At 34.4% G+C, this 27,934-nt stretch overlaps 3 protein-coding genes across 3 annotated transcripts; 1 reads left to right on the top strand and 2 right to left on the bottom strand.

Moving 5' to 3' along the window:
• Positions 1-37: 37 nt before the first annotated feature.
• Positions 38-9,367, bottom strand: LOC100369464 (protein FRA10AC1-like). The gene is made up of 10 exons (XM_085504403.1): positions 9,279-9,367; positions 7,637-7,701; positions 6,258-6,341; positions 6,032-6,077; positions 5,220-5,296; positions 4,262-4,424; positions 1,599-1,758; positions 1,029-1,238; positions 767-833; positions 38-277 (listed from the first exon to the last, which is right to left on the bottom strand). Exons 1-10 carry the CDS (start codon positions 9,303-9,305, stop codon positions 235-237), a joined length of 942 nt encoding a protein of 313 aa, XP_085360529.1. The 5' UTR covers positions 9,306-9,367; the 3' UTR covers positions 38-234.
• Positions 9,295-14,067, top strand: LOC100369613 (exosome complex component CSL4-like). The gene is made up of 6 exons (XM_085504404.1): positions 9,295-9,377; positions 11,797-11,912; positions 12,409-12,483; positions 12,901-13,074; positions 13,285-13,366; positions 13,894-14,067. Exons 1-6 carry the CDS (start codon positions 9,350-9,352, stop codon positions 14,001-14,003), a joined length of 585 nt encoding a protein of 194 aa, XP_085360530.1. The 5' UTR covers positions 9,295-9,349; the 3' UTR covers positions 14,004-14,067.
• Positions 14,068-18,909: 4,842 nt separating this feature from the next.
• Positions 18,910-23,851, bottom strand: LOC102806404 (uncharacterized protein C6orf163-like). Its single transcript, XM_006815411.3, has 4 exons — positions 23,467-23,851; positions 22,082-22,284; positions 21,682-21,884; positions 18,910-21,342 (listed from the first exon to the last, which is right to left on the bottom strand). Exons 1-4 carry the CDS (start codon positions 23,576-23,578, stop codon positions 20,967-20,969), a joined length of 894 nt encoding a protein of 297 aa, XP_006815474.1. The 5' UTR covers positions 23,579-23,851; the 3' UTR covers positions 18,910-20,966.
• Positions 23,852-27,934: the final 4,083 nt, after the last annotated feature.

Genomic DNA, 27,934 nt, shown 5'->3' with positions numbered 1-27,934 from the left:
AAGAGAACACCACTTTTCTCACAAACTGCTAGAATAGTAAATTACTAAAGTTTGGGGTTTATTTCACCATCTTTTCTGCACAATGACATTTACATTACAATTTGAATGTCTAATGGATCACAAATAATTAATAATGATCAACCTGAAGCCTTTGGGTGCCTTCGTTGTTCACAATATCGTGTGTGCCCTCAGGAAGTATTGATCTTTATAATATATGGCGCCCTCTGGAGACAGTTACAGAAACATGTCTTCAAAGTAATCTGCAAACTCTTCCTCTCTGGAAGACGGATAAATGTGAAATATGTTACTATAGCAGCACATCTCAAAACAGACAGCTTTCTAATCATGCAGTTATCCATGCTTTGATGCACCATGCTGCAGTCTTACACAGTTTCTGCCAGTCATAGCACAACATAAATTTATACATGTAGTAGTAATAGCAACAATACAGTCTACAATACTAGAAAATACCATTTTTAGGCCACTCGTATACATTTATGCAATTTCTTTACCCTTTAAAAGTTTTAAACATTTTTTGCGAATTATTTTTTGGCCTAAATTTTAGACGGAACAGACATATTCCAATATTAATTTTATCATTTGATGAAAAAGTTTGACTATGTCACCAATTTGTGCAAAAGAACAGTAGCCAAATGGGTTATTTTGTAAATAGTGCCATGCGTTGACACTCCATGTGTTCATTTTTTGAATCCTCGATCAGTATTGTGCAGTGACAACAGTGAGTACCTAGCGATATAAAACATACCTTGATTTCTCTTCTGTAAATTTGACTGGACCTCCCCAGGCTTCTTTTTCAGAAACATCAGTAGTATCTAAAAATACAAAACTGGATTATATTATCTAAATGATAATTCTCTGAAAGTACATATAATTAGTTGGTATACAAACAATATAAATTTCTTGTCAAAAATGACTACCGGGGGTAATACCGATATAAGCATTTTTTTTTAATAAATGCATTATGCGAGTTATTACTGTTACAAACATTAATTTACGTCACACTTTACCCTTGGATGTGCTTGGATGACTACTGGCTTCAGAATCACTGCCACTCTCAGAATCACTTGATTCCTTTTTTCTCCTTTTCTTCTTTTTATGGCTTTTATGTTTGTGTTTTCTTTTATGAGAAGTCTTTTCTTTTATTTTCTTCACCTGTTTTGTTACATCTTTTCTTCTGTGATGATAGTTCAGCTTGTATGAACAATCTGGACAAAGTCCTGGTGAAAATTTTCAAAATGTATACAATGCAAGTTGTAGTCCATGGGGCCAAGGTAGATAAGTCATTGTCTATTGGACATAGTCTATTGAAGCCAACACTGTTAATTAAGGAAGACAAGTCATTGTCCATGGGGCTGACACCTAAGAGAACAAGTCCAAATATCAGTAGAACCATAACCATTATAACCTTAATTTGTATTCCTGAGCCTTATCTACATGTAGGTATCAAAACAAGATATACTGTATTTACAAGTTACTGAGTTTTACAACTTACTGAGTTTTACAACTTACTGAGTTTTACAACTTACTGAGTTTTACAACTTACTGAGTTTTACAACTTACTGAGTTTTACAACTTACTGAGTTTTACAAGGGCATTTTTCTTTTCTCCATGTTCAATATATCCAAAGTTAACTTCCCATGTCCTCAGTCCCTCTTCCTCTGTGCATTTTTTATTACCACAACTGAACTGACCTTTACCGTCCACCACTTCTTTCTCAACTCTCCATCTCAGAGCTACCTAGTAGATTTAAAAAATTATGAAATCAGTTACTATTATTATTAAACCTTTGGGCACCAAAGTCGACTTCAGGCACCATCCACAAAATTTCAAATTTTTTCGATCAAAAACAAGAAGCAATGTCATGTTTTGTCATTCGGGTCCGAAATTATTATTGAATACTGTGAAAATTATCCTCAACAAATCTAAGAGAGGTTTACCTGAGGTACCTATATGTATAGTATCAAAGCAATCATCACTTTTTACCAAAAATGACAAAATTCAACAAGATTAGAGAATTAAAGATACCATGAAATGAACAAATCTAAGAGAGGTCCTCCTTGAGATACCTATAAGTATAATATCAAAGCAATCAGAATTGCGGTTTTCAACAAGAAGTCGAAAATATCACTTTTTACCAAAAAATGCAAAAATATTCAACAAAATTACAAAATGAAAATGAAATGAACAATTCTAGGTGAGGTCTACCCAAAGTACATATACACAAGTATCAAAGCAATCAGGGTTGTAGTTTTCAAAAAGAAGTTGAAAAAGTAAAAAGTTGGCGCAGACGATGACGAACAATCACTCATATGATAAGCTCCACTCAACAAAGTTAATAGCGGTGCTAAAAATGTGAACAAATTTACCTGAATTTAAGCGGAAAAAATTTGGTGCTCAAAGAGTTAAGGTAGAAGTCTACTCACAAATTAAAATACCTAGAATTTTAGGATTGTACTCCTGGCCAAAATAAAGATATTGAATTTGGGGTCACCAGCCTCAAAAAAAACATTGGCCATTTTTCAGTATTAGAACATTTGTTCCTTATGGTGGATATATTATGCCAGACCTCAAACTATTGGAACGTTGCACAGGAAGAAAAAAAGATACATCATGGTTGAAGGCGTTCTTTTCTTTTAACAATCTGGATTTTAAATAATGACATTTTGTTTTAAAGGGTGGTGGTCATCGCGCTGTACATGTGCGAAATTTGTGTTAATAAACATTGATTTACCCACAATCCAATGCGCTCTTCTAATGGAAATCACAAGTATGACCTGGGCGCCACTTGCACTAATTACCTAATTAAGGTAGCAGAATAGTTTTTTTTTTCTCATTTTTTTGTGAAAATCACAAGCATAGCTCCATAAGGCATGCCACATACATTAGTGTATTTACTTTATTGAAAAAATAATATCTTGTACAAGTAAACTGGTTTTTTTCTTGTGTGCAAACAAATGGCCAAGTTTTTGTTTATCCAGTGTACACCCCACCAGTACTTCTCATTAATATTCATGCCTAACAAACATAACTGAACTGAGGCTAAGCTATTTACAAACAACTGATAAGATATCTGTTTGTAGTTTACACACAGCTGATAAGATATGTGCACTGCTTTGTTTCAAGAGAAGGAAGCTGTTGAATAAACAAAAAGGTACATGAGTATATCACTCCAACGTATTGCCGGATTCTGCCGTAAATTCGCTTGGGCCGTTTAACGGTAGTTTGGGTTTTTTTAATTTTTTTAAATATTTTGGAAAGTCTAGAGGAATTTACGTTCTAAATGGTTATTTTAAATCTGCAACAATCAATCTGCGTGAAATGATACACCATTGTGCGGGAACTCGGTTGTAGATTTTTTTTATATGTATCTTTTTATGACCAGATCATGGGAAAAGGCCTTGTTCATGTGGACGGCGCAATTGTTACAATCTCCTCGGCGTATATTTACACTCTAAGGAGCAAGCAAAGACGCTCATTTCCAAAATAATAATTTAATTAACAATGCCAATAAAAATAAAATAATCCCACATGTACATTGAATTTTAAAAATGGCAATACGTTTACAGTCGTACATTTCATTTGGTCATCTACAATGTTCGTCGGTATCATTCACAAATACTTGAAGGGCGTCTGTAATTTCTTCACCTTCAAATTCTGGGTCACTGTCTTCGTCCAAAAAAATCAAATTCGTCATTTAGCTTCCCCAGCTAACACCTCTTGAAGTTTGCTGTTCAGTGACTCCACCATTAGCGGCTTGGTATTCACAGCAGTTTTTCGTTTCCTTAGCGGCGGCACTTACAAAGGCCCGGTAAAGGATGTTTCCCAAGAAGGCGGACGACGCATTCATTACGGAAGTGGAAAATATAAACAGACCAGAAAAGTTCGACTGAAGTGGCCAGTTCGCGGCAACAAAAAGTCACCTCGTAATGTCTCAGTTTGTACTAGTTGATCTGCGCAACAGCCATCTGTGTTTATACGAGACCCATTTTGCGCATGTGTGGCGCGACGACTACCGCCCTTTAACATAGAGTTTTATGGAATCATTCAACAAATAGATATGTTTGAATAATACCGGGTATTTGGAAAATTTACTACTACATGTACTATGAAACAATAGTTCAGTTCCATGCATGTACATAATAACCCATGTAATTTATGATCAACTTTATTTTAAATAATATGAACTGCTTACTGTAAATAACACCCCCCCCCCTTGATACCAAATGACCAATCACCTTACTTTATTTTCTTTGTATCTACTAAGATCTGATATTGTGTATTCTTTGAATAATTTATCCCAGTATTTTTTGGATAGCTGTTGTGCCCAACTGTCAGCAGCTTCGTCTGACCACAGGAATCTATGGTTGTCTCTGATTACATCCAAGTCTGTCTTATCATTCACACTGTAATTGCAACATATAATAAATTCTTGTTAGAATACCAAGAAAAAAATATGTATGGAGATACGCTGAGAGTATTAATTTCTCCTGCATTGCCAATTACCATGGGTGGGGATTAGAGTATCTGGAGATTAGAGTATCTGGACATCATCAAACACGAAACTCAATCTGATTAAAATATGACGTAGCTAGAGACACCCGATCACTTTTAATATACGAACAGCTGGTTTATTGCCGCTGATGTACAAAGCTCAAATAAGATGAGACTCTTATATAGAAGGAAGATATTGCACTGGAATGTTGGATAAATTAACTACCCTGTAATTAATTTAAAAGAAAATATATATTGTCACAATAGGGTCATTGGCATTTATTGCATGGACTTCTAGTTGTTTTGAAAGTGATGCTGACAAAACAGGAGAAATTGGGCAAATACAACAAGAAATTATGAGAAACCATGTGTGTAATTACATTATGGTAGCACAAGCTATTGAAATTCAGGACAAATAGTTCATGTAAAATTTAGTGATACAATTTTCAATTTAATACAACCTCTGTAAGGATCACATACAGATTTACAGTAGTAGGAAATAATTTACAGTTTGCAATTAAATAAAAAGTGGAATTAGTCATGAAATACCCATGAATTAATCATTCAACATGTAAAGATCTAATAAAAACATCAACATGTACATAAAACAAGAGAACAGCTTAACTTGCCATAGAGGGCGCACATAATGACACACTTAGATATAGATTTATGAGCAATTGTATACAGGAATTGTTTATAATACTTACGTAGATCTCTTGAAATCTGCTTTTGAACCACCATAATAAAGCATATAATCGTTAACAAACTTTTTATGACGAGAGTACTGCAGACATGAATATAAGTTAAGAATTTCAAAACTTATGGCGGTACCGAATTTGATTTATTTAAAAGCACATGTGCCTATGGTCAAAATAAATCATGTTACAGTAAATCTACTACAATACATGCAATTTTTTATTTATGTGCACTTCTATTGGAAATGCCTTCTAATAGAGCAAATGCAGATAAAACAAAATAAAACTGGTGTCTCAGTGTTCAATGATACATTACAGTAAAAAGGGAAAACTCAAATTGAAATAATACACACACAAAAAAAAAAAATGTATGCAAAAAGCACTTACCGGTAATGAGTGATTTGACATGGCACCCACAGCCCCTAATCACTTTAGCCACATAATCTAGCATGGCTTACATTCGGCCACTCCACCCACCCACCCCCACAAAAGGATGCGTATTAACAGAACTTTTCCCATGCATGCAACCCAACATGACCAAATGAATACACAGAGTATACTGATAGTGGCTCAGACCCTCCGAACCTGCCAGTCTGATTCACACATGTAGTGATTTATATAGCATTTATTTTTTGATATATTAATTTCTGGTTTATTTTGAATGATATCAGCAACGGTTTCAATTTCCCCCTTACTCAGTCATTATCATTGATATACAATGTATCTGCTGCTGGACATTTGCCATGGTCCATTGTATTACTAGAAACCTGATACATTGTACTCATATTATATGTTGACATCAATACTAATGTGGATAAGGATACAGCATCTAGTCCTAGTATGTGGAATCTTTGATTTCTTCCTTCTTCTCTGAAATTTTGAGAAAAACAAACCAGAATTAGGTTTATGTTTTCACAGATTCATTGATATACAATTTATAGATACAGTATAAGATTTTAATTGTGTAGCTTAGTTGACATGCGACAGCAGCTTCACAAAAGGCGCTATACATTCATTCACTAAGTCGACAATTGATTTAACAATGCTTACCTGTCGTATTCATGTGCTACTTCACGTTTTGATGGAAGTCCTGTACATCGTTTGTGTTGTTTCGATGCTAGATCATGTCTATTTCTGAAACAAGATGAATGTGATCTGTAGTTACAAGTTTATATAGCAGTCCACACTAAAACTATTGCATAAGGTTGAAAACAGCAATGTGCCCTCCAAGCCGATACGATATTCAACTGACACACAACGATACGCTGTGAGACAACTGGTTGTGCTCATTCAATGCTGCATCATTGACTCATAGAGCCATACTCTGATATATAGCAATCTTAAAAAAAAACATCTCATCAATTTTGTTTGTGCCTCAAGTTATCTTACTCCAGCTGCAGAATGATTTACTAATTAAAATTTTAACCAATGAACACGCCACACCCAATTTCAGAGCACAGACGAATCGTATAGCAAATGTTCTGAAGTCAATATTTTTCGGTAGTGATGCAAAGAAAACACACAGCAGCTAGGGTACAGTTACCAAAAGTCACATCCAATTTTTTTTGTTCTTGAAGATCAATCTTTCACCGCATTTACATAAGAATTACATCTCCAAGCGGGGTACATGTGTGCCCAAAATTGTTCTAGTGAGATTTTAAGGTTTCAGTACGTCATTATTTATGAGTCACGTGTGCTTCTAATAAACCGGGGTAACAAACACTGCATTCAGTACATCACTGACCCACTTTTCTGTTTATTGCCAGAGAATTTTCAAGAAAAAACCGAAACAATTTGGAGATATAAAACTCTTCAAATAGTTTGACGATGTTACTGTTCCTGAAATACGACTATCAATAATGTACAAATAATATATACAGTAATGCAATGAATATCATACATTGAGAAACAATAATATTTTTCTGATATGTAGCAAGCTTCAATTAACTTACAACTGTGATAATAATAGCAATAAAGATTAGTTGTGATAACTACTGCTATAATTTCAGGAATGTTAATATAGCATATTGAGTGTCAATCTGAGTGTGCTCAGAGTAAATCTGAAAGCCACTATGAGTTTCAACTTGAGTGGGGGATTTTGTTCACAGAGACAAAAAAAACAAAAAACATGCGGTGATAAGATGGGCAAGAAATGAAAATGCCATCTGATATGTAACACTTGCTTTACCAATTAGCATTTTTTTTTCCTTTTATAGTAGTAGTTATCACAACTAATCTTTATTGCTATTAACTGATAGAAACATTGTATTTCTAAGGATGTAATAAAGTTATTATTATTATTATTACATTATTATTACATTCATGTGTGTGTCTCTCTCTCAAGAACTGATTTGATTGACAACACACTGATATATACTAGTATTTATATACTACTGGTAGGAGTGTCTTTGATAATCTGTAGTACTCACGTTTTCTTCTTGTCTTCTTCACTATCAAACTCAAATTCTGAACTTAAATCACCTCCGAGGAAAGCCTGTAATGAGACAATCGACCCAAGTGGAAAATAAAGTTGAAGGACAGTGCTCTGCCTAGAGAGTTCAACAATGGACTTTGAATATTTTAAATTCAAAATCATCATCATCACACATTTTCTTGGCGTGCAGTGATACCAAGTAAATGTTCAATTCAGGCAGAAGACGTTAATAAACTGCATGATTAATCCCTTGTCAGAATTTCACATCTGTTCAATTTCCCGGAGAGTGGTAAGGTATGAATTATTCATTTATCCTAATGTGCCCTGTCTCGAAGTAATTCTGACTGTTGTGAGATCGACAATATTTTTTTTTTTTATTTTATTAGACGCATAAAATCCTTAGGAAAGGATAAAAAGGGTCTTACAGAAAGAAATTAAAACAAACTACAATCTAAAAAAGAAAACAAAAAATAAAAACTTTTCTAAAAAAAATAAAACAAATCAAAAACAATAAAGAAAATTTGCAGCCAATGCTGAATACAGAATGAACACAAAATGTAGCCTAATACACTGATAGTTGTTGCTGTTTTGTTCCATAGCTGTTTTTTAGGAAGACTGCTAAGGCTGGTGCTAGAGTATGGTTTGCCGTAATCAAAATGAATTTATTCTGACTATTTTCTTTATCAAAATTTGGAACTTTATTTTGTGCAGTCAGGAATAATTTGTCCCTATGGTGACTGTAAGCTGGACATTTCATTACAAAATGTTGCTCATCCTCAATTATATTTTGGCTGCACATATCACATGTTCTTTTATCCAGCGGCACATTATTATGTGTGCCTTTCTCAATTTTAAGGTCATGGTTGCTTGTCCTGAATTTTGCAATTAACCAGACCATGGTTCTGCATATTAATTAGGTAATTTTCAATTTTTAAATCTTGTTTGAAAAGTCTGTATGTTCTTAGTTTGTTTTTAGCCAAGGTTTGTTTTCTATTATCATTATGCATGTCTAAGATCCATTAGTTCTCAAATGATTTGTTTATTTTTTTATGAATATTATGTGATACAACAATGTGAGACAGTCTCTAGTATATAAAACATGTATACACTGTAAACTTTTTGTTGTTCTCATAGTTTTCAAAGAAAAGTTACTAAATAATATCACATTTCTGACAGTGCCAATGATAACCAAAACAATTACAATTCCTAACTAATTTATGGACATTATTTCCAACCTTGTACTAGTAATCACTGTACTAGAAATGACGTCATACAACTTTAAGGTCTGCAAAGAAATTAAACTTCAATGAAAACAAAATACATCGTTGGCTGTCGATGTAGGCATGTATACATATTCCTAGAGAAATTAGACGTATCTACGCAACGAGTAAGAGGCTCCAAATTCAAAGGAAATGTCACAGCCAGGTAGAGAGACGGAAATGCAATTCATTGTTTACAAACATTGCAAAGCACGCAACATTTCCGTTTTCATCAGTGAACAGGGACTCATACAGTTTAGAGCTACAGTATTGACGTTGGTTCATTGGTTTAACATAATACAGCGAATAACAGCGAGTGTATTCTTTCTAATAATGAAAAAATATGACATTCCCTAGGACAGTCCTCTCTGTACTTACCCGACCAAGATCGAGCTTCTCCGCCATGTTTACTTTTTACTTTCAAACGATGAGGGCGATATATATTCAAAATGGCTGCGCCCAGAATTTGTATTCCAGGTCTGTACTTTAATTTCTTTACTATGATGCCGAGTTGATAAGTGTATCGTTATTGTCTGAAGAACTACTAGTGACGTATATAGATATACTCAGAAGCTAATAGGTAGACTTCTGTTTGGAATGATTGAGTTATCAAAAAAGTATTCTTCACCACGTGTGATCTGTATACACATGCTTGGCCTTTTGAACTGCATCGACATATACATTAACACGTAAAACATAATAGCAACGACGTTTCTAAATGCAGCAAACATTTTTCCACACTCGTATAATCTAAAAACGTGCATCAAAACTAGCCTGAGATCAGGGACGTAGGTTTGACTGTTTTATTTTGTTTTTTGCTGTTGTATACTGCCCTCAGCGGTATATTCAATAGTCTTGTTAAATACCCATCATTTCAGGGATGTAATAGCAATCTTGAGCGTCGACCTGAGTGCCACGCCATGCCTCAACTTGAGCCATGTATGGAGCCCAAAGACAGTGCCTCAACACGCATAAGTTGAAGCACAGAGTGGTGCTCTGCAGGTTTACTCTGAACACATTACTGTAAACACAAGTACTGTAAAATACTTTATTAGTCCCCGTTCGGACGAAGTCCGAAAACGGGGACTTATGTTTTGACCTCGGTGCGTCTGTGCGTGCGTTCGGACCTGTATCTTAGAAATGCCTGGACCAATCACAATCAAACTTCACACATACATCATACATGATATCATACATATGCACGTCAATTTGTTTCACGATCTGATTCAAGATGTCCGAATGGCGGCCATTTTTGTACTAAAAATCATCAAAATCAAGCATTTCCCGGCTGTTTACGAATGGATTTTGTTCAAACCTTGTATATATGTTGGACATTATAGGACCTTGATGAACATCATTTTGTTTTACGATCTGATTCAAGATGGCTGAATGGCGGCCATTTTTGTGCTAAAAAATCCTAAAAATCAAGCATTTCTCGGCTGTTTACAGATGGATTTTGTTCAAACTTGATATATACCTTAGACATTATGCGACCTTGATGCAAATAATTTTGTTTTTTTCAGATAACATTCAAAATGGCCGACTGGCGGCCATTTTGTTTTAATGAATGGGCTTCTAGACCCATATTTCCAACTTGTTTTGACTGATTATGTTCAAATTTTAAATATTCATTATACATCATGTCATAGATAGACAGATATATTGGTTTGACGATCCTATTCAAAATGGCCGAATGGTTGTCATTTTTGTGCTAAAAAATCATCAAATATCAAGCATTTCTGGCATTTCTGGATGGATTTCGTTCAAACTTGGTACATACATTAGACATTACGGGTTCCTGATGCACGTCATCCTTTTTTTCAGATCAGACTCAAAATGGCTGTCCAGTGGCCATTTTATTTTAATGAATGGGTTTCCAGACCCATATGTCTGACTTGTTTTGACTGATTATGTTCAAATTTTTAATATTCATTATACATCATGTCACAGATATACGGATATATTGGTTTGACGATCTTTTTCAAAGTGGCCTAATGGTGGCTATTTTTGTGCTAAAAAACTTGTTTTATTTTTTAGATCGGATTCTGAATGGCTGACTCGTGGCCATTTTGTTTTAATGAATGGGCTTTTAGAGCCATATCTCTGACATGCTTTGACTGACTATGTTCAAATTTCATATATTCATTATACATATATTCATAATGGCTGATTTTGTTTTAATTAATGCTGTTCCAGAGCAATATCTCTCAATACTCGTTTGACGATCAGATACAAATATCAATCATTTAAATGTTAAACAATCATCATATTCCTGACATGTTTATATTTCAGCTATATTACTATAAACAAAACTTTATGTCTTAAATTTGATAACTAACAGGGACTGTGCCATGCATGGCTTGTTTTAGCTGAAATTAATTTTCGCCGAAAAAAACATGTGTTTTGTATGGAATTTATTTTCACTAATTTTTGAAGAGTTGAATATAAAGTATAGAAAAAAGGGTATATTTGCTGGGTTTTTTTTATTGAATCATTCCTTCAGCAAAAATAGCGAAAATTGATTCCAAGGGAAAATAGAGTATTTTACAGTACCCCCTAAGTACTCCCTAATTTTGTAAAAAGAATCCAACGAATCTAAGGTCACACTTAATTCAGGTTACTCATAAATGTTGTTGCCTTACGATAAATTTTTAATAGATATTTATACATGATAAATGAAATCACCCAATTTGCACGTTTTTTTCTGAAGCCGACTATCAATGGCTGCTCTTAGAAGATGACCAATCACAGCACATGTTAACCAGTTAACGTAAATCAATAATGCAGATGAATATAATCTTGAAATGATCTCAGTACTGTCAAAAGCAAAAAATTCAAATGCTGTTTCTAGACTGGGAATGTAACTGTGATATCATACAATTTATTTTGTTGCTAGGAGACAGACTTGGCCGCTGTGAGCATTATGCTTCTGGTAATGGCACATATGTCAGACAACAATGTATTTATTCATCATTAGCTGGCTTTGTACATGAACAAGAAAATGACGACAAGGTAGAAATTAATACTCAGCATCAACTTATTTGCAAAAAACTGAAAAGAAAAAATTAATAACATAAATAATTTCTTAGTGTGCTCTTGGCTGAGATTTGACGCATGGCTCAGCAATCTCTAAGTGCATCATGGGAAATGTAATTTGAATGCCCCTTTCATTGTTTCTTGTGTTTACATACAAGGTGCTAACATCTTAATGTCTCATATTACCAGTTTGGATTGCAATAAACCTGTGATGTAGTTCTGCATGGCTGTTTAAAACATGCCTTATTGTTTAGGTTAGAATTCTGCTTAAATAAAGACCAACTCTTGAACTAAAAGTTGTATTCTATAAATATTCATGATTGCATACAACAGAAAGTACTCCATGCATTTTGATTATCAAAAAAAAAATGATTTCGTAGAGCACTCCGACCCAATACATCATTCGTACATTAAATCTGGTCACCATCTTTCCCAGAGCTGCTGTTAGAATTTGTTTATTCGTATTTTCCAGTTGCCGATTTTAAACGTAACTAGAGAAGAACAGCACACCGTTATTCCAGAAGTCGGGTCAATAGTAACAGCGAAGGTAATTATTGGGACAGACCATATAAGTTTATCAAATGTCTACACATATTATTCTTGGAGTCTTATTGCATTTTTCTGCATTTTGTATACATGAAATGAAGGACTCCACATTGTCCATTATTGCATGGTAACATGGTTCAGATAAAGATATTCACAAAAAAATTGCCAGTGTGCCTAATCTTTTATTCCATAAATAATACATTAAACCTCTTAAATTTTACGAGAGTTGAATTTTCATGAGTTGTACCAGTCAGTGAAAATCATGACAATTTTTTAGCAGTGAAAATTTCTCTCTGTCAGTGAATTCAAATCATGAACCTTCCTAACAGCAAACATTACACGGTTTAAGGTATGATATATACCGGTAAAAACAAATATTATATTAAGTATTTAATGCTGATGTTTTGTTGTTTTCTAGGTGACAAATATTAATCCCAGGTTTTGTAAATGCACGATACTGTGTGTGGAAGATTCACCATTGAAAGATAAATTCCGAGGAATGATTAGAAAAGACGATGTCAGAGCTACAGAGAAAGATAGGATAGAAATGTACAAATGTTTCAGGCCAGGTGACATCATACTGGCCAAAGTTGTATCCTTTTTAGCAGCTAATCTTGTGATGGTGTCTGTCTGTGTGTATGTCTGTCAGTGTGTGTATAGCTATTTCAAACATTAATGATAAATCTTCTCTCAATGTGGATTTTAAAAATTTAGTCAGTTAAAAATCAGAAAAACAATTGTCTCATTAATTGAATCCGTCAATTGTCAAAATGTTTAATTGTCTTAATTGATTGGTAATTAGCTATCTCTTGGAGATGCACAGTCTTATCTTTTAACAACGGCTGAAAATGAATTTGGTGTGGTACTGGCTGAAAGTGAAGCAGGTGAGTTCATGTGTAACATTTATGGGGTCATGACAAGTCCCAGCATATGTTCAAGTGTCCTGCATAATTAATGTGTAGTCTTTATCCTTTCATTATTTAGTAGTCAAAATGCCATAATTTTCCGTTCAATGCGAGATCTCGCGAGATGCATTAAAGACACGCGTCGAACGTCTGCCGCAAAAATCGAACGAATTGATTTTGAACTAAAATTGATAGCTCACATCGACCTGCCAATCTTCGACAGAGATATATTGCTTTCCAATACCCTCACTTAATCAAAATTGTCTATCACCAAATGTGTACAGCACATTATTAAGCATGGAATTGCCCCCCAAAATATTTTCTCGTTTGTGGAATCCCACGCGATGTTTGACGACGCTATGACCTTTGTTTGTTCTGTTTTTACGTTCAATTTCACGCATAACGCATGATTCTCGCAGTGAGTGGGAAATGGTCTATTCATCCATCATTGGTTTCTGGGCGGTTATATCACATGACCTAAAAACAGTACATTTTTTTTATTTCAGGTGTTAACATGGTTCCTATTAGTTGGTGTGAAATGCAGTGTCCCAAAACAAACATTAAAGAGTTCAGAAAAGTTGCCAAAGTACAGCCACAGCATATTTTGACCAGTTAACTATATCTTTAGTCTGAAATGTAATCCACTCATATTTCATATTCAATAAATGTTTATAGCTCAATGTACAGTGTAATTCCGTTTCATGAGTGCAAAGTTTTGTTAAACACACAAACTTGTTTATTTTTCCCATCGTGATGCAAGTTGAAAGTTAAAACAAGTCATTGTTAATGAGAAGTTCTGATCCAATTTTTATTTACTGTTAGCATTAGTGCCAAATAATTATGACAGACATGATACAAAGTGGAGCCAGTTTATTTGTGCGATTCCATTGTTTTTAGCACAAAAATGATCATCAGCCATGTTGTAACATTTAGAGGGTTATGCCCATGTACCAAAATGTTGATTTTGAAACAGATGCATAAAGACTCCAAAAACAGCATTTGTTAAAAACAAAATGGCCATCAGTCAAACATTTTAAATCAAATCTGACACAAAAAAAATAATGTGCCTGATTATGTTTAAAGGGCGGTGGTCGCCGCGCCGCGTTGTGTTCAATATGGGACTCATAGTGACATACACAACGCGTGTAAAATACATTGTTTACATCGAATTCGAACACTCACTGCGCAACGATCACAGCCCTTTAATGGACATACCAAGTTTGAATGAATTATGTCCATGCATGACTGTGATTCGGTACTGAAATAGCAGAAATGCTTAATTTTGATACATTTTTAGTACTAAAATGTAGGCACTGTCAAGGATTTATAAGATGCAAATTTTAAAGAGCCAAAATGCATGCTTTGTGAATAAGCAAAAGAATGAGCAGAAGCAGCTTAACCAGCCTGTCCACAGAATAGCTCATTTGCATAGTATTTCTAGAAATGTAGAAATTTTGAGATCATCTTGCAATTCCCGTTTTTTAATTCACACAAAATCTTTGTTACGCCTCTAATAAATCTTTAATAACAAAGCATTCATTATAGGTGTTATTTATAGAAAACCCAATACACCCCATCCCGAATTCCTCCATAGTTTAGACTTTTGTCTTGACCAGTTAAATGTCTGCCATGGGGAAAAGCTGCATAATCCTTGGTGATGTGAACATAGATACGTCCGTAGACTACCCCCGCCCTTCAGTACAAAATTACTCTAAATTCCTATAATTTCAGCCAGATTATTAACACTCCCACTAGAGTTTCGAACATTTCGGCTACAATCATTGATCACTGTCTTACAAATATTACCGAGTATTTTATTGATTGTGGTACAATTCAATCTGATATCACTGATCATTATCCAATCTTTTCTGTTATTAATCACCTCAAACATAAGCTAAATTTAAATACAGTTGAAAGCTATGATTTCAAAAACTATAATGCCAACGCCTTCTTATCTGACTTGGATACGGTAACATGGCAGCCGGTCTACGACTGTTTGGACTCGAATGATGCGTAAACAACTTTCTATGAGATATTTTATAACATTTCATCCAATCATCTTTGTACAAAAACATTTCGTCAGTCTAAAAATATACGCAAACCCTGGATGTCTTATGGACTTGCCAAGTCAGTCCGCACAAAACATAAGTTGTTTTCAAAAATGAAAAATAATCCTTGCGGTGAGTATTATAAAACTAAATACAAAACTTATAGAAATATTCTGTTAAAACTCACGAAGTCAGCAAAAAAACGTCTTTATTCAAATAGAGTAAGATTGGCCCAAGGTAACACAAACAAAACATGGCAAGTGATCAATGATATACTTAACAAAACACCAAGCAAATTAATACCCCGTATCTTACATTCAAGTAATCCTAACAAACCCCCTTTAACAAATCTGATATTGCGGAAGAATTTAACAAGTTCTTCACTAACATTGGCTCCAATCTTGCCTCGAAAATAACATCTGGCAGCAATTATGCAAAGTACCTAGATGGTAATTATCCTAGTAATTCTTTCTTTTTCCACCCAGTCTGTGAGCAAGATGTGTCGAATGAAATTAAACATTTAGACTCGCGTAAATCTGTTGGTGTTGACAAAATCCACCCCAAACTAGTCATACAAGCTGCAAATGTTATCTCTCGCCCGTTAACCCACATTATCAATTGCTCACTGAGCCAAGGAATATTTCCAGATGCACTTAAAATACCCAAAATAATCCCAATTTAAAAAAAGGGGGCCACCACTGAACCCAGCAACTACAGACCAATTTCAATTCTCCCCATTTGCAGTAAAATTATCGAATCAATTGTTAACAAGCAATTTATAAATTACCTAGAAACAAAACATATACTTTTAGATACACAATTTGGATTTCGGAAAAATTGTAGCACTAAACTAGCCCTGGCAGACGTGGTCTCTGATATAGGTGAGCAGCTCGATAATGGGTTTCTTACTTTTGGGGTATTCATTGACCTCAAAAAGGTCTTTGATACTATTAATCATGATATCTTATTGAATAAATTAAAACATTGTGGTATCAGAGGCCTTCCATTAAACTGGTTTCAAAACTACCTCTCCCATCACCATCAGTCAGTTTTCATTAACAACATTACATCGCAATACATGAACATTCAATGTGGTGTCCCACAGGGATCGATTCTAGGCCCCGTTCTATTTCAAGTCCACATTAATGACATTACAAATTCCACCAACTCTTTTCAATTTCAACTGTTTGCTGATGACACCAATTTATTCAAATTTATCAAAGAAAATAATATTAATCTTTCCCATATAAACTCTGACCTGAAGCATGTTTGTGAATGGTGTCATGCTAACAAGCTCACTATCAGTGCTGAAAAGACCAATTACATGATTATTAAAACATCCCAAAAAATAGTGAACGTAGAGGGCAGTTTAGGTATTGACGGTAACCAAATAGAGGGTGTCCCATTTACCTTGGAGTATCTATTGATCAGCATTTCAATTGGAAGTCTCACATTCGAAAGGTTGTAAAATTCATTGCCCCTAAGGTGGGAATTATATCTCGGCTCAGACATTATTTACCTAAATCAACTCTTATTTTATTGTACAACTCTTTAATTCTTCCACATCTTTCATATTGTATTTAAATTTGAGGAAACACTTATACTACCGGTACCTTCCTGCAGCCATTACTTTTGCTTCTAAAGAAAATTGTTCGTCTTATAACTTTTTCAAACTACCGCGCACATACTGCCCCTTTATTTAAACGACTTGGTATTCTTGACATTCACAAACTCTCTAAATTCAATACTTGCCTGTTCACCTTTGACCTTCTTAAAAATCGCTTTGCACATGATGTGAATCACTACTTTAAGATCCCCTTCCACACAACTACCCAACCCGACTCGCCATTGAAAACAATTTTTACATTCCACAAGTGCATTTAACTCAAAGTAAACATAATATCAAATAAGCAGTTTCAAAGCACTGGAATGCACTTCCCAATCACATTAAAAATATCACATATAGACACACGTTTAAAAGTACATTAAAATCCCTTCTACTAAATGAGTAACATTCATTCACTCATTCATTCATCAACTTAGTTATTTATTTGTTCAGTTATCCAGTTATTTATTTATCTATTCATTTATTACTAATTGATCAAATAATTGATAAAATATTTCATCAACAGTTTGTTATTTTACTTTACATTATTTCACTTATTTAATTATATTTAATTATATTTCTTAGTCATGCAGACACTTTCTGTGTATAACGCTAGGCGGGGACATGGACTGGACTAGTTCAATACCGAACTATTTCCGTGTCCCTCACCAGTTGCATTCCTACAAAACGATATTTTATTTATTACACAAATATATGCATTTCTGTACATTAGTATTTATTTAATTTTCTTATGTTAGTGGTGAAATAAATTTCAAACTTCAAACTTGTTCCTGTTAATGTTACACTGGTGAGAAGTATTGTTTTGGGGAGAGTATGAAATTGAGGATCTAAACGGGTAATTGAATTCACAATAGCATACAAGGAGATAACGTGTATCAGTATTGCTGCTGGATGGCTACAATGTGTATGAACAGAGTGATGATACTTCCTTTGAAGACTTTGAAGAGTGTACATGTCACAAAGGACTTGTTGATCAGAGCAGAAAAACTGATGGTGTCAACACCTGATGATGGGTCACTTGAGATGACCTCATCAACCACCTGTTTAACCCACTGGGTCACTGGAGATGACCTCATCAACCACCTGTTTAACCCACAGTACAATGACCAGCAATTGGTACCTAATAGATTGGTCTGGGGTCAATTCCCCGTCATGGGAACTAAAAAAATAATATCACTTCGATCACTGGGGGGGAACATTGTTTGAAATTTGTCCAGTAGGTAATACTTTGTTCATATGGTATAATGTGTTGAAGTCATAGAGACAGCCAATCAGCAATGACATGGAATTCCATGTTTACTACCGGGGTACATAGTTACATAGCAATTCACCAATCCATTCTTGGGTGTACTCGATATGGCTGAATTGCAGGCTACTTGAGATCCCCTCTTGATGACTAAAATCTATATTTCACCGTTTTGTTTGTGTGTACCTGTAAATATTAATCCAAGATAATTTTGAAATAAAAGGAAATACTGTCTACCATTAACAATTTCATACTGTGAGCATACCTTGGAAAAAGTTCATGAAAGTCAATGTAACCCAAAGACTGCAGTGAAATATTGATTGTGATAATATTTCATAATTTTCGCAAAACTTGTTACAATTTGTTTAAAGGAAATTGCATATTTTTATAATTAACTGGTTTGCAACCAGCCAAGAATGTAAATACAGCTGAACAGCCTAGCTATAAATAAATAATGTCCTGGCAGTTGGATGTAAATATCATGTGTTGACTGTGGATTAGCCCGCCTAGTGTTCATTGTGCAGTCGTAGTGATGATTGCGTACAAGTACGAGCACCTGGACTACCTTACATATCAAAGTATAGTGGGAAAGGAGCCAAGATACAATGAAGCTTACAAAGATTTATTATATACAAGATTTTATACAAGTGAAAAGTACTTCGAAATAAACATTTCATTTCAATTGGTAGATTTAATTCAAACTGGCAAGTTTTGTTGAAATTATGAATATATTTAATGGCGTGAAAGAAAAAAAAAAAGAATTATCTTGCATCTGTTAACAGAACTCACTGTTTAATACACAAGATTATCGTATTTGCTCTATCAGGTACATGTGCAAAATAAGTCATAATAATCCACTATACAGTAAATGCAACTGCTGGTTTACATACACTTCTATTGGAAATGTGTTTCTATTAAAGAAATTACGATATTAGTTGTAGCTCAACCAAGACGCACTTGATGGTCTCCGCACCTGTTCACCTGTTTCATTTATGAGGCGATATATTAAACGGTCACAGTGAATGACTACACAAGAATTAGGTCCCTTCACTACCAAAGATTAAAGGATAGGTTTCAATTATATTAAAATACATTGCACAATTGAAAATTGAGGTGTTGATATTTATAATATATATATTTTTATACATTGTACAAGTGAAAAATGCATTTATGTTTTACTTTTGAAAAATTAGAATTTGTATATAGTTTGAAAATTTTTTTTTTTTCACAAAAAGATTTCAATATTTAGTATCTAACAGTTTTAAATGAGAGCGTTTTCTTTCAAATTGCATACGTGTAGTTGCAATCTGGTTTCCTCATAAAAGAATAATCTGAAAGCACACACATCCTTCCAATTTCCTCCGACTGTGGGAAAAATAACACACATGCCAGTTAAGTAACCATTTTCCATTTTTTCTACCCAGCTACCACCCCTAATATTTTTGTAAATAGAATGATCCATTGCTGCTAGACAACAGAATTTCCTTCTGACCTTTGCCCTTTTGTCATTAGTCTATTTAAAATGTTAAGTTAAGTAGAGTATTTGGTAATAATATTCCATAATATTGATACCGTAATCATATTGTACTGCTAGGAACTAAATAATAAATGAATGTACCCCCTTTTTTTATTTACAGGTATTATAGGTACACAGATTTTAGATTTTATACAAGTTATTGATTATGAATGTAGTTCAACTTCTACATACTAAGATTACCTGCATTTACATACAGTGTTTCTTTGTGACTATGTTTTAGTTATTTTTAAAATTATTAGCGCTTGAGCAAGTATGTTTTCACTTTGAGTTGTCGCAGCCTTTTTGCTGTCAGTTCAGTGTGTGTTACAAATCTGAAATGATTGAACATTTCTATGTCCATACTGATAGAAATTTCTGGAATCTGAACAGTCTACTAGATAGAATTTAATTTAGGATAATAATTTAAGTGTGACCCCCCCCTCCCGACTCATAAAATTAAAAAGATTTACATTAAAAATTAAAGTGCAACAAATACAGTACTGCACTGGCATATTTAGAATATGTGTTAAATAAATAGGGTGGGCGGGTAGATAACTCTGACACCCCCCCCCCCCCCACACACACACACACACTTCCAATTGTTGCTAATCAATTCATGTACAGAAAGTTCAAAATTTCCTGGTCAACAATATTTTGCATATACTTTAAACAAATTAATTACTCACTGGGTTTGATTAACTTTCGCTGATAAGTGAAATACGATTTTTCATGAATGTGTAAAATTACAATAAAAATCATTATTTCACTGGCAAATGCATAAAAACCCAGTGAATATGCTCAAATGTTCAAAATAGTGATATTAAGTGAAAATGTATATTTTACAAAATAAACTAAATGTGATCGAAGAACTTTAACGGGAGGTGGTCGTCCTGTTTGATATTGGATTCATAGTGACGTATATACAACATATGTAAAATACATTGTTTACATAAAAATTGGAACATGCACTGCGGGACGACTATTGCCTTTTAAAAAAATATCTTGACATTTGCCTAATCAAACTATCTTTTTTGATTTTGTAATTTTTTTAATTATAAAATAATTACATGGTACATGCAAAAGTATCTCCAGTGTTCAAATTGAAGAACCATGCCTACTCATAACAGTGTTTGCGATTGTAACTAAGCAAGAAGAAAATCTGCCTGTCCTTCTTCAAATCCAGAGGACTTGTTAATAAAACTCTGAAACTCTTGTTTCAGTTCTGTGTATTCTTCTTGCAACTGAGCTTTCTCTTTTTCAAGTCGCGTGATTTCTTTTAAAGCTTCCTGGTGGTTAATGTAATGAGTCCTTATTTGGTATTCTAAATAGTTAACTTGTTGCGAATGAGCAGCCTTTATGGATGCCACTTCAGCTGCAGCAACCTTTCTTTCCCTATTCATGGTTTCAGACACTGCACGTTCCTTCTCTCTCACAAGTTTATCTTGAAGTTCTTTTAAAGCTTTCTGCTTCTCTTCTGCTACTCGCTTTGCAGTTTCTTCCTCGCGTTGTGCAACTTGTCTGGAGTTAAATATAACAAAATGAGACATAATTAAATTTAATTAATTATTAGCATGTCTCACGCTACTTCATTTTATCAACTATTCAGTCACAGTTTTTTTTTCTATATTTATTTCAAAAATTGTTGATGATGAATTCCATTTGGTCTAATTACAAAAAAATTATTGAAAATAAATAAATGAAAAATTTTGGTAAAAAAAATTATGCTGTTCATAGGGAATAATAAGATGTATTAAAATGTAATATTGTTTCTTATTAAAATGCCACCCAATCCAGCACAAAATATTATGACCACACAGATCACATTTCAAATGAAAAAAACAAAATTAAAGTTCTCACTTTGCTAGAATTTCGGCTGCATCCTTGGCTATCTTTTTCTCTTCACACCTCGCTTCACGAACTGCTTTTGTTTTGGCCAAGACGCCTTCATTTTTCGTTTTGGCAATAGCCTGTGTTACCTTCTTCTCTCCCATCTCGCGTTCAGCAGTCACCTGATCTATTGTGAGCTTTTGCATTTCACCTTCTACTCTCAAAGCTTCTTCCTTTGTATACAATAAAATAAAGTTTACAAAGTGACATAGATGAACTGCCAAGCAGGAGACTGTAACAAATAAGGTTTACACCATTTTACTATCAGAGATTGAACGCAGCCTCTTGAAAATTCACGTTAATTGCTGGACTCGTCAGGTACCATACCAGTACATGCAAGACACACCATGGATTTTTAAAGATTACTTACTTTTAATGCTTTTTCATGGACTTTCTTCAAATTGTTGATAGCTTTTTCCCTGTCAATTTTAGCATATTGCCTAGATTTCTCAAGAGCATCAGCCTTTATCTGTTCAGCTTCTTGCCAGACAGCAGCTTTGGCAGCCTCTATGGTCTGCTTTTTATCATTTTCCAATTCATCCAACAAATCTTTGTGTATGGTGTCTCCAATACCTATATCAATATATATATATATATATACATATATACAATCACAATTCCAATATAAGTTGTGTATATAGAAAATATCTTATGAGTGATCCTATAATATCTGATTTATTAGTGTAGTAGTAAATTACAATTGTTGTAGAGTCACAAATTTGATATCCTATTTATCCCATGTATCGATTTTGTAGCTTTTAAAGGCTAAAAACTAATGCAGAGATTGAAATTTTGAGCTGTTTCACAATCACCACTCGGCATGTGTCAAACATGTGTATTGAGAAGTTGAGGTTGGGAGAATTTATGAATTTTTTATCTCACGAATAGTATTTACTGGTGTGGATGAACACGATTTCAAAAATTACTTTGGTGTTATCCAATGAGCCTTGTTCATAGTGATAGTGATTCACAGCCCTTCATTTTAATTTGAATCTCCATTTGTATATATACATGTACAAAATTTGACAGTTAACGAAATCTGTAGTGTATTCTGAAATTTTCTGGTCTTCAGAATATTTATTTAACCAACATAACCCAGGAACAATTAAATTAAAAAAATCAAGGTTAAACAAAATACCATTAGAGATTAGTGATTTAACAAGCATGCAATCTTTTGTTATATATTGAAGAGTTTTTTTTATTGAACGTTTGCCAAACTCTTGTCCATTATGACTCTAGTAGGAGGCCAGAGTGTCAAATTGTTCTTTGATTGTCATTTTGACAGAAAACATGAGTGGTATGTTAACTAGTTTATTTATGTCGTTCACGCATGTAAGTCAACCTATGTTGATTTAATTAATTTACGATTCACTAAACTGCCAAACAATACCTCGCCATAAATATGTAGGTGCTGCCACCAATAAATAAACTTTGAAGCTGATTAATCTAATAAAATTGAACCCCAGCAAAATCCACGCATGGGACATGGCATCTTGGAAACAAAACATAACATCGGGAACTTGGAAGGTAATATTTTTATGGCTAGACAACCATACCAGGTTCCAATTATGTAACAAGTTTCTCGACATACACGGTTCAGTGCATGGCATGGTGTTCGTACAAGCTAATTTTACATCTTCACGGCGACTCACAATAAGCACCGCGATGATATTTCACTGCTCCATGGCAACGGAGTTATTTTGGCTGTTTTTACATTCACGGACTGTGAATATGGGGGCGTTACTTATTACTTACGAACTATTGTTGTATGTGCATATTCTTGAACTTGAACTGGTTTGCTGTCTTCGTATCGGAGAGGTATACCGTTGTACCGCGGTGACAGAGCGCGGTTCGGGTCTTTCGACATGGTAATACGAGATTGAACGCACCGCACCGTATGTATCAAAAACCCTGAGGCTTCGCTGGGTATTATCTGAGCCTGAATCCTATGTTGTAGCCTTCTTCACAAACACAACCAGCCCGCAAGCGTAAGTGGATTATATATAAACCCAGAATAGGCCCTGTGTTTCATTAACTATAACAAAGAAAGCGGGAAACTCAAATCACCAGGGAAGTGTCCGTAGGAAACGCATTTTACGGCCATTGATTTCAGCGTACATTCGATATCCATCAACAGGTGCCATTTAACACTATTGCTCTTTCGCGTTCCGCATACTTCCGCAAAGTAGTACAAGATCAAAGTTATTATGTTTTGAAAATAATATGCTCAAAAGCAAACATTTGATGACAAAACGACTACAATGCACAATATATAATGCACGTTTCCTATCCACTTGCAAAATATACGAATTACTTCCACGATACATGTTCGCGGAGCGATATTTGATAGTGTGTGTAATGACCAGTTCGAGTTACCACGGAAACTGTCGCTGGCGGCGCGCTTGTCAACCATTTCGACCCCAAAATCGGCATCTTTCATCTTACTACATTTGTACACAGTCCCTCTATCTCTATGATAGAGGGACTGTGATTTGTATATCGATCCACTGAGGCGGTGGTGGTAATATCCCGAGTAATAAACGCTCCGTGGAGTACATACGTAAAACCACATATCCCTGTTCTATAACAATAGAGAGACTGGTAAAACTGAGACTAAATGCTCGCCCAAACATATATAAAGCCCGTCGCCATAGTAACATAGTAATACATTCAATATTTGTATTTGTTGTTACGGTAACAAGAAGACTAAGTAATATTTGTCATTAATAATGACTGGGTCTACAATTAAAAATGTTACTAAAATAGAATTGACGTTATCATAGAAATGCGAAATTATTTTCGAAATTCTTTCTTTATATTCCTTCTTATAAAAATAAAATAGTTTTGTGTTCTATATATGCAAATGAAAACTTGTATATCATTTTGTTCAAGTGAGTGATAGCACGACTAATCTTCTCTATCTCCATTCCTGATAAAAACAAAACAAAAACATACACCTTCAAACACTGCTGCAAATGTACATGTATGACCAGCTAGAAAATGTTGAAATATTACGTAATTAGACCATCCGAAAACACATAGTTCCGGGTTTGTTCACGATTATATTGTCATGAATTTGTTTTCGCGTATCTGTTGACCGACTTAATTAACTGATTATTAGCTGAATTGCTGTGTTATGTCTGTCATCGTGTAGGCCTATTTGAAGTTTTGGACGGAACTTGGCTCAGTGGTTTGGAACTAATTACAAGATACCGTCGCTATTCTGACATCCGTAGTTATTAATGTAGTGAACGATTAATCAAAAGATATGACGTATTCAGTACTTAGTGTGATTGGCTTTATGATTGAAGGTTACGCCCTAGAGTCTTTTACTGCTTTGTAATTGGTTAGAGTTGTGAAAATGAATAAAGAGAGTTTGAGCTGGTCTTGACGAACACAGCACGATAGACGTAGAAGAGAGAGAGTGCAGTCCTGGGCAGTAGAGAGAGGGTGCAGTCCTGGAGAGTCGAGTCCAGTCCAGGGGCGAGCCTTGAGGCAGTCCAGTCTTGGGCGAGTCTTGGTTCAGCCTTGTGAGAGTCTTGGGGACTTTTCCCCAGGGCGCTGTGTCTTATAGAGTGCTCGATTGACCGACTAAGACGAGAGCTGAAACGTATTTCGTTGTGTGTGCTTATTTGACTGTAAAGTATAAGTGACTTTCCCGATCCCGTACCTCAAGGGGACGAGATAGAGAGACGAGACGAGACGAGATTCCCCCCTGACAAGTGTGGAGAACCTGAGAGAGAAAGAAGATTTTCCCCCTGATAATATATTGACGGCAAAATAAATCAAAGAAAGCTTAGAAAGAACTCCCATGTGCTGTGAGTATTGGAGACACATTAAATATAATTCGAAATTACTTAGCTGAAAACTAATTATGCAAATCAGAAAATTAATATGAACAGATTTGAGTGTAAAACTAATGAGGTCTGCGCAATGTAACAGAAAATCTATGTACCAAGTTTAATTGAAATGTGATTAGAACCAAAAAATTATGAATTATTATGCTTATTAGGGAATTAATATGAACAGATTTTTACCCCAAACTAATTAGGTTTGTACATTGTCCTAGAGCATCTTTGTACTAAGTTTCATTGAAATGGAATAATTAGTACTTTAGATATCAGTGTGAAAGCTGATTAATTAATATGTACAGATTTTAATCCACAATTATCCAGGTCTGTCTATTGTCCTACAGCATCCATGTACATTCATTGATATGTGATGTTTAGTACCTGAGATATCAGTGTGAAAGTTGGTTAATTATGCAAATTAGGTGATTAATATGCACAAATATTTACCGGAAACTAATTGGGTCTGCATAATTCTAGATTCATTGAAATGTGATGATTAGTACTTTAGATATCAGTAGAAAAGCTGAAAATTAATTATGCAAATTAGTTAATTAATATGCACAATTATTTACCCTAAAACTAATCAGGTCTCTGCATAGTCCTAAAGGATCTATGTACCAAGTTTCATTGAAATGCGATGATTAGTACTTGAGATACCCGTGGAAAAGCTGAAAATTAACCAATTATGCAAATTAGGTGATTAATATGCACAAATATTTACCGGAAACTAATTGGGTCTGCATAATTCTAGATTCATTGAAATGTGATGATTAGTACTTTAGATATCAGTAGAAAAGCTGAAAATTAATTATGCAAATTAGTTAATTAATATGCACAATTATTTACCCTAAAATTAATCAGGTCTCTGCATAGTCCTAAAGGATCTATGTACCAAGTTTTATTGAAATGCGATGATTAGTACTTGAGATACCCGTGGAAAAGCTGAAAATTAACTAATTATGCAAATTAGGTGATTAATATGCACAAATATTTATCGGAAACAATCAATCTCTGCATAGTCCTTGAGTATGTAAGTACCAAGTTTCATTGAAATGTAATGATCACTACTTATATCAAATGCTGAAAATTAATTAATTATGCAAATTAGGTTATTAATATGTACTGATATTACCATAAAACTATCAGGTCTGTGCAGTGTCATATGACATCTATGTACCAAGTTTCATTGAAATGTGATGATTAGTACTTATATCAGATGCTGAAAATTAATTAATTATGCAAATTAGGTAATTAATATGTACTGATATTACCATAAAAACTATCAGGTCTGTGCAGTGTCATATGACATCTATGTACCAAGTTTCATTGAAATGTGATGATTAGTACTTGAGATATCAGTGGAAAAAACGAAAATTGACTAATCATTATGCAAATTAGGTAATTAGTATTCACGGATTATTACCAAAAACTAATCAAAACCTAGCATTAGTTCAGAGCATGTATGTACAAAGTTTCATCAAAATCCAATGAGTGGTTGTTTAGATATCAGTTGAACAATCATGGAACAGCTAAAAATCAGCTAATTATCATGCAAATTAGGTAATTAATATGCACGGATTTTGACCAAAAACTAATCAAATCTGCGCATATGTTCAGAGCATCTATGTACCAAGTTTCATCAAAATCCAATGAGTGGTTCTTTAGATATCAGTGGAACAGTCATAGAACAGCTAAAAATTAGCTAATTATCATGCAAATTAGGTAATTAACGAGCATGGATTTTTACCAAAACCTAATCAAATCTGTGCATTGGCCCAGAGCATCTATGCACCAAGTTTCATCAAAAACCGATGTATGGTTCTTGAGATAGCAGTGGAACAGTCGGACACACATACATACATACACACATACACACATACACACAGACACACTAACTGCAAAGACTCCCATTATGTGCTTCGCACTTGGGAGTCAAAAATGAAGCAGTATAAATGTATTAAAGACGCAATCCGGGGGAACTCCAACGGTTGAAATATACGGTTATACACCGCTGTTTTGACACCCATTTTCACGGTCAAGCCGTTCCTCATTTGTTTTGGTGAATTCTATTTTTGGTCATTTTGTTTAGTCAAGAGCGCCCTCAATGTCGATATTTTTTGTCAGGTACGAGTTGGAACTCCACCGAACGTCCAGGTGAGTACCCCTCCTTGATCCTATGTAGTTGAAAACTTGTTATTTTAATGCTGCTGTTGGCTGCTGTATGTACTATGCAGTGAAAGTGGGAAGAAAAAGAAATATACGGATGAACCATGCGCTGTATAGAAATTGTTTTGTATTGCCAAAAATAAAAGTTATTGAATAACTGATAGAGCTCTATTGTCAGTTATTTAAATTAAATTAAATTATTTTCA

Source organism: Saccoglossus kowalevskii, chromosome 10 (genome assembly GCF_978046115.1).
Source record: "Saccoglossus kowalevskii chromosome 10, keSacKowa6.1, whole genome shotgun sequence".
Lineage (NCBI taxonomy): Eukaryota > Metazoa > Hemichordata > Enteropneusta > Harrimaniidae > Saccoglossus > Saccoglossus kowalevskii.
Note: the sequence above shows the minus strand (reverse complement) of the source record. Positions and strands in the feature narration are given on the sequence as shown.

Excerpts from the sequence above, each read along its gene's own strand:
- LOC100369464 (XM_085504403.1), bottom strand. The coding sequence starts at position 9,305 with ATGGCGGAGAAGCTCGATCTTGGTCGG. Across the intron at positions 1,759-4,261 it reads GTAGATACAAAGAAAATAAA|GTAGCTCTGAGATGGAGAGT; the intron begins GTAAGGTGATTG and ends TAAATCTACTAG. Across the intron at positions 834-1,028 it reads TCATCCAAGCACATCCAAGG|ATACTACTGATGTTTCTGAA; the intron begins GTAAAGTGTGAC and ends TTGTATTTTTAG.
- LOC100369613 (XM_085504404.1), top strand. The coding sequence starts at position 9,350 with ATGGCTGCGCCCAGAATTTGTATTCCAG. Across the intron at positions 11,913-12,408 it reads AACAAGAAAATGACGACAAG|TTGCCGATTTTAAACGTAAC; the intron begins GTAGAAATTAAT and ends CGTATTTTCCAG. Across the intron at positions 12,484-12,900 it reads GGTCAATAGTAACAGCGAAG|GTGACAAATATTAATCCCAG; the intron begins GTAATTATTGGG and ends GTTGTTTTCTAG.
- LOC102806404 (XM_006815411.3), bottom strand. The coding sequence starts at position 23,578 with ATGTCGAAAGACCCGAACCGCGCTCTGTCACCGCGGTACAACGGTATA. Across the intron at positions 22,285-23,466 it reads TGCACATACAACAATAGTTC|GTATTGGAGACACCATACAC; the intron begins GTAAGTAATAAG and ends ATATTGATATAG. Across the intron at positions 21,885-22,081 it reads TCCATGAAAAAGCATTAAAA|GAAGAAGCTTTGAGAGTAGA; the intron begins GTAAGTAATCTT and ends TTGTATACAAAG.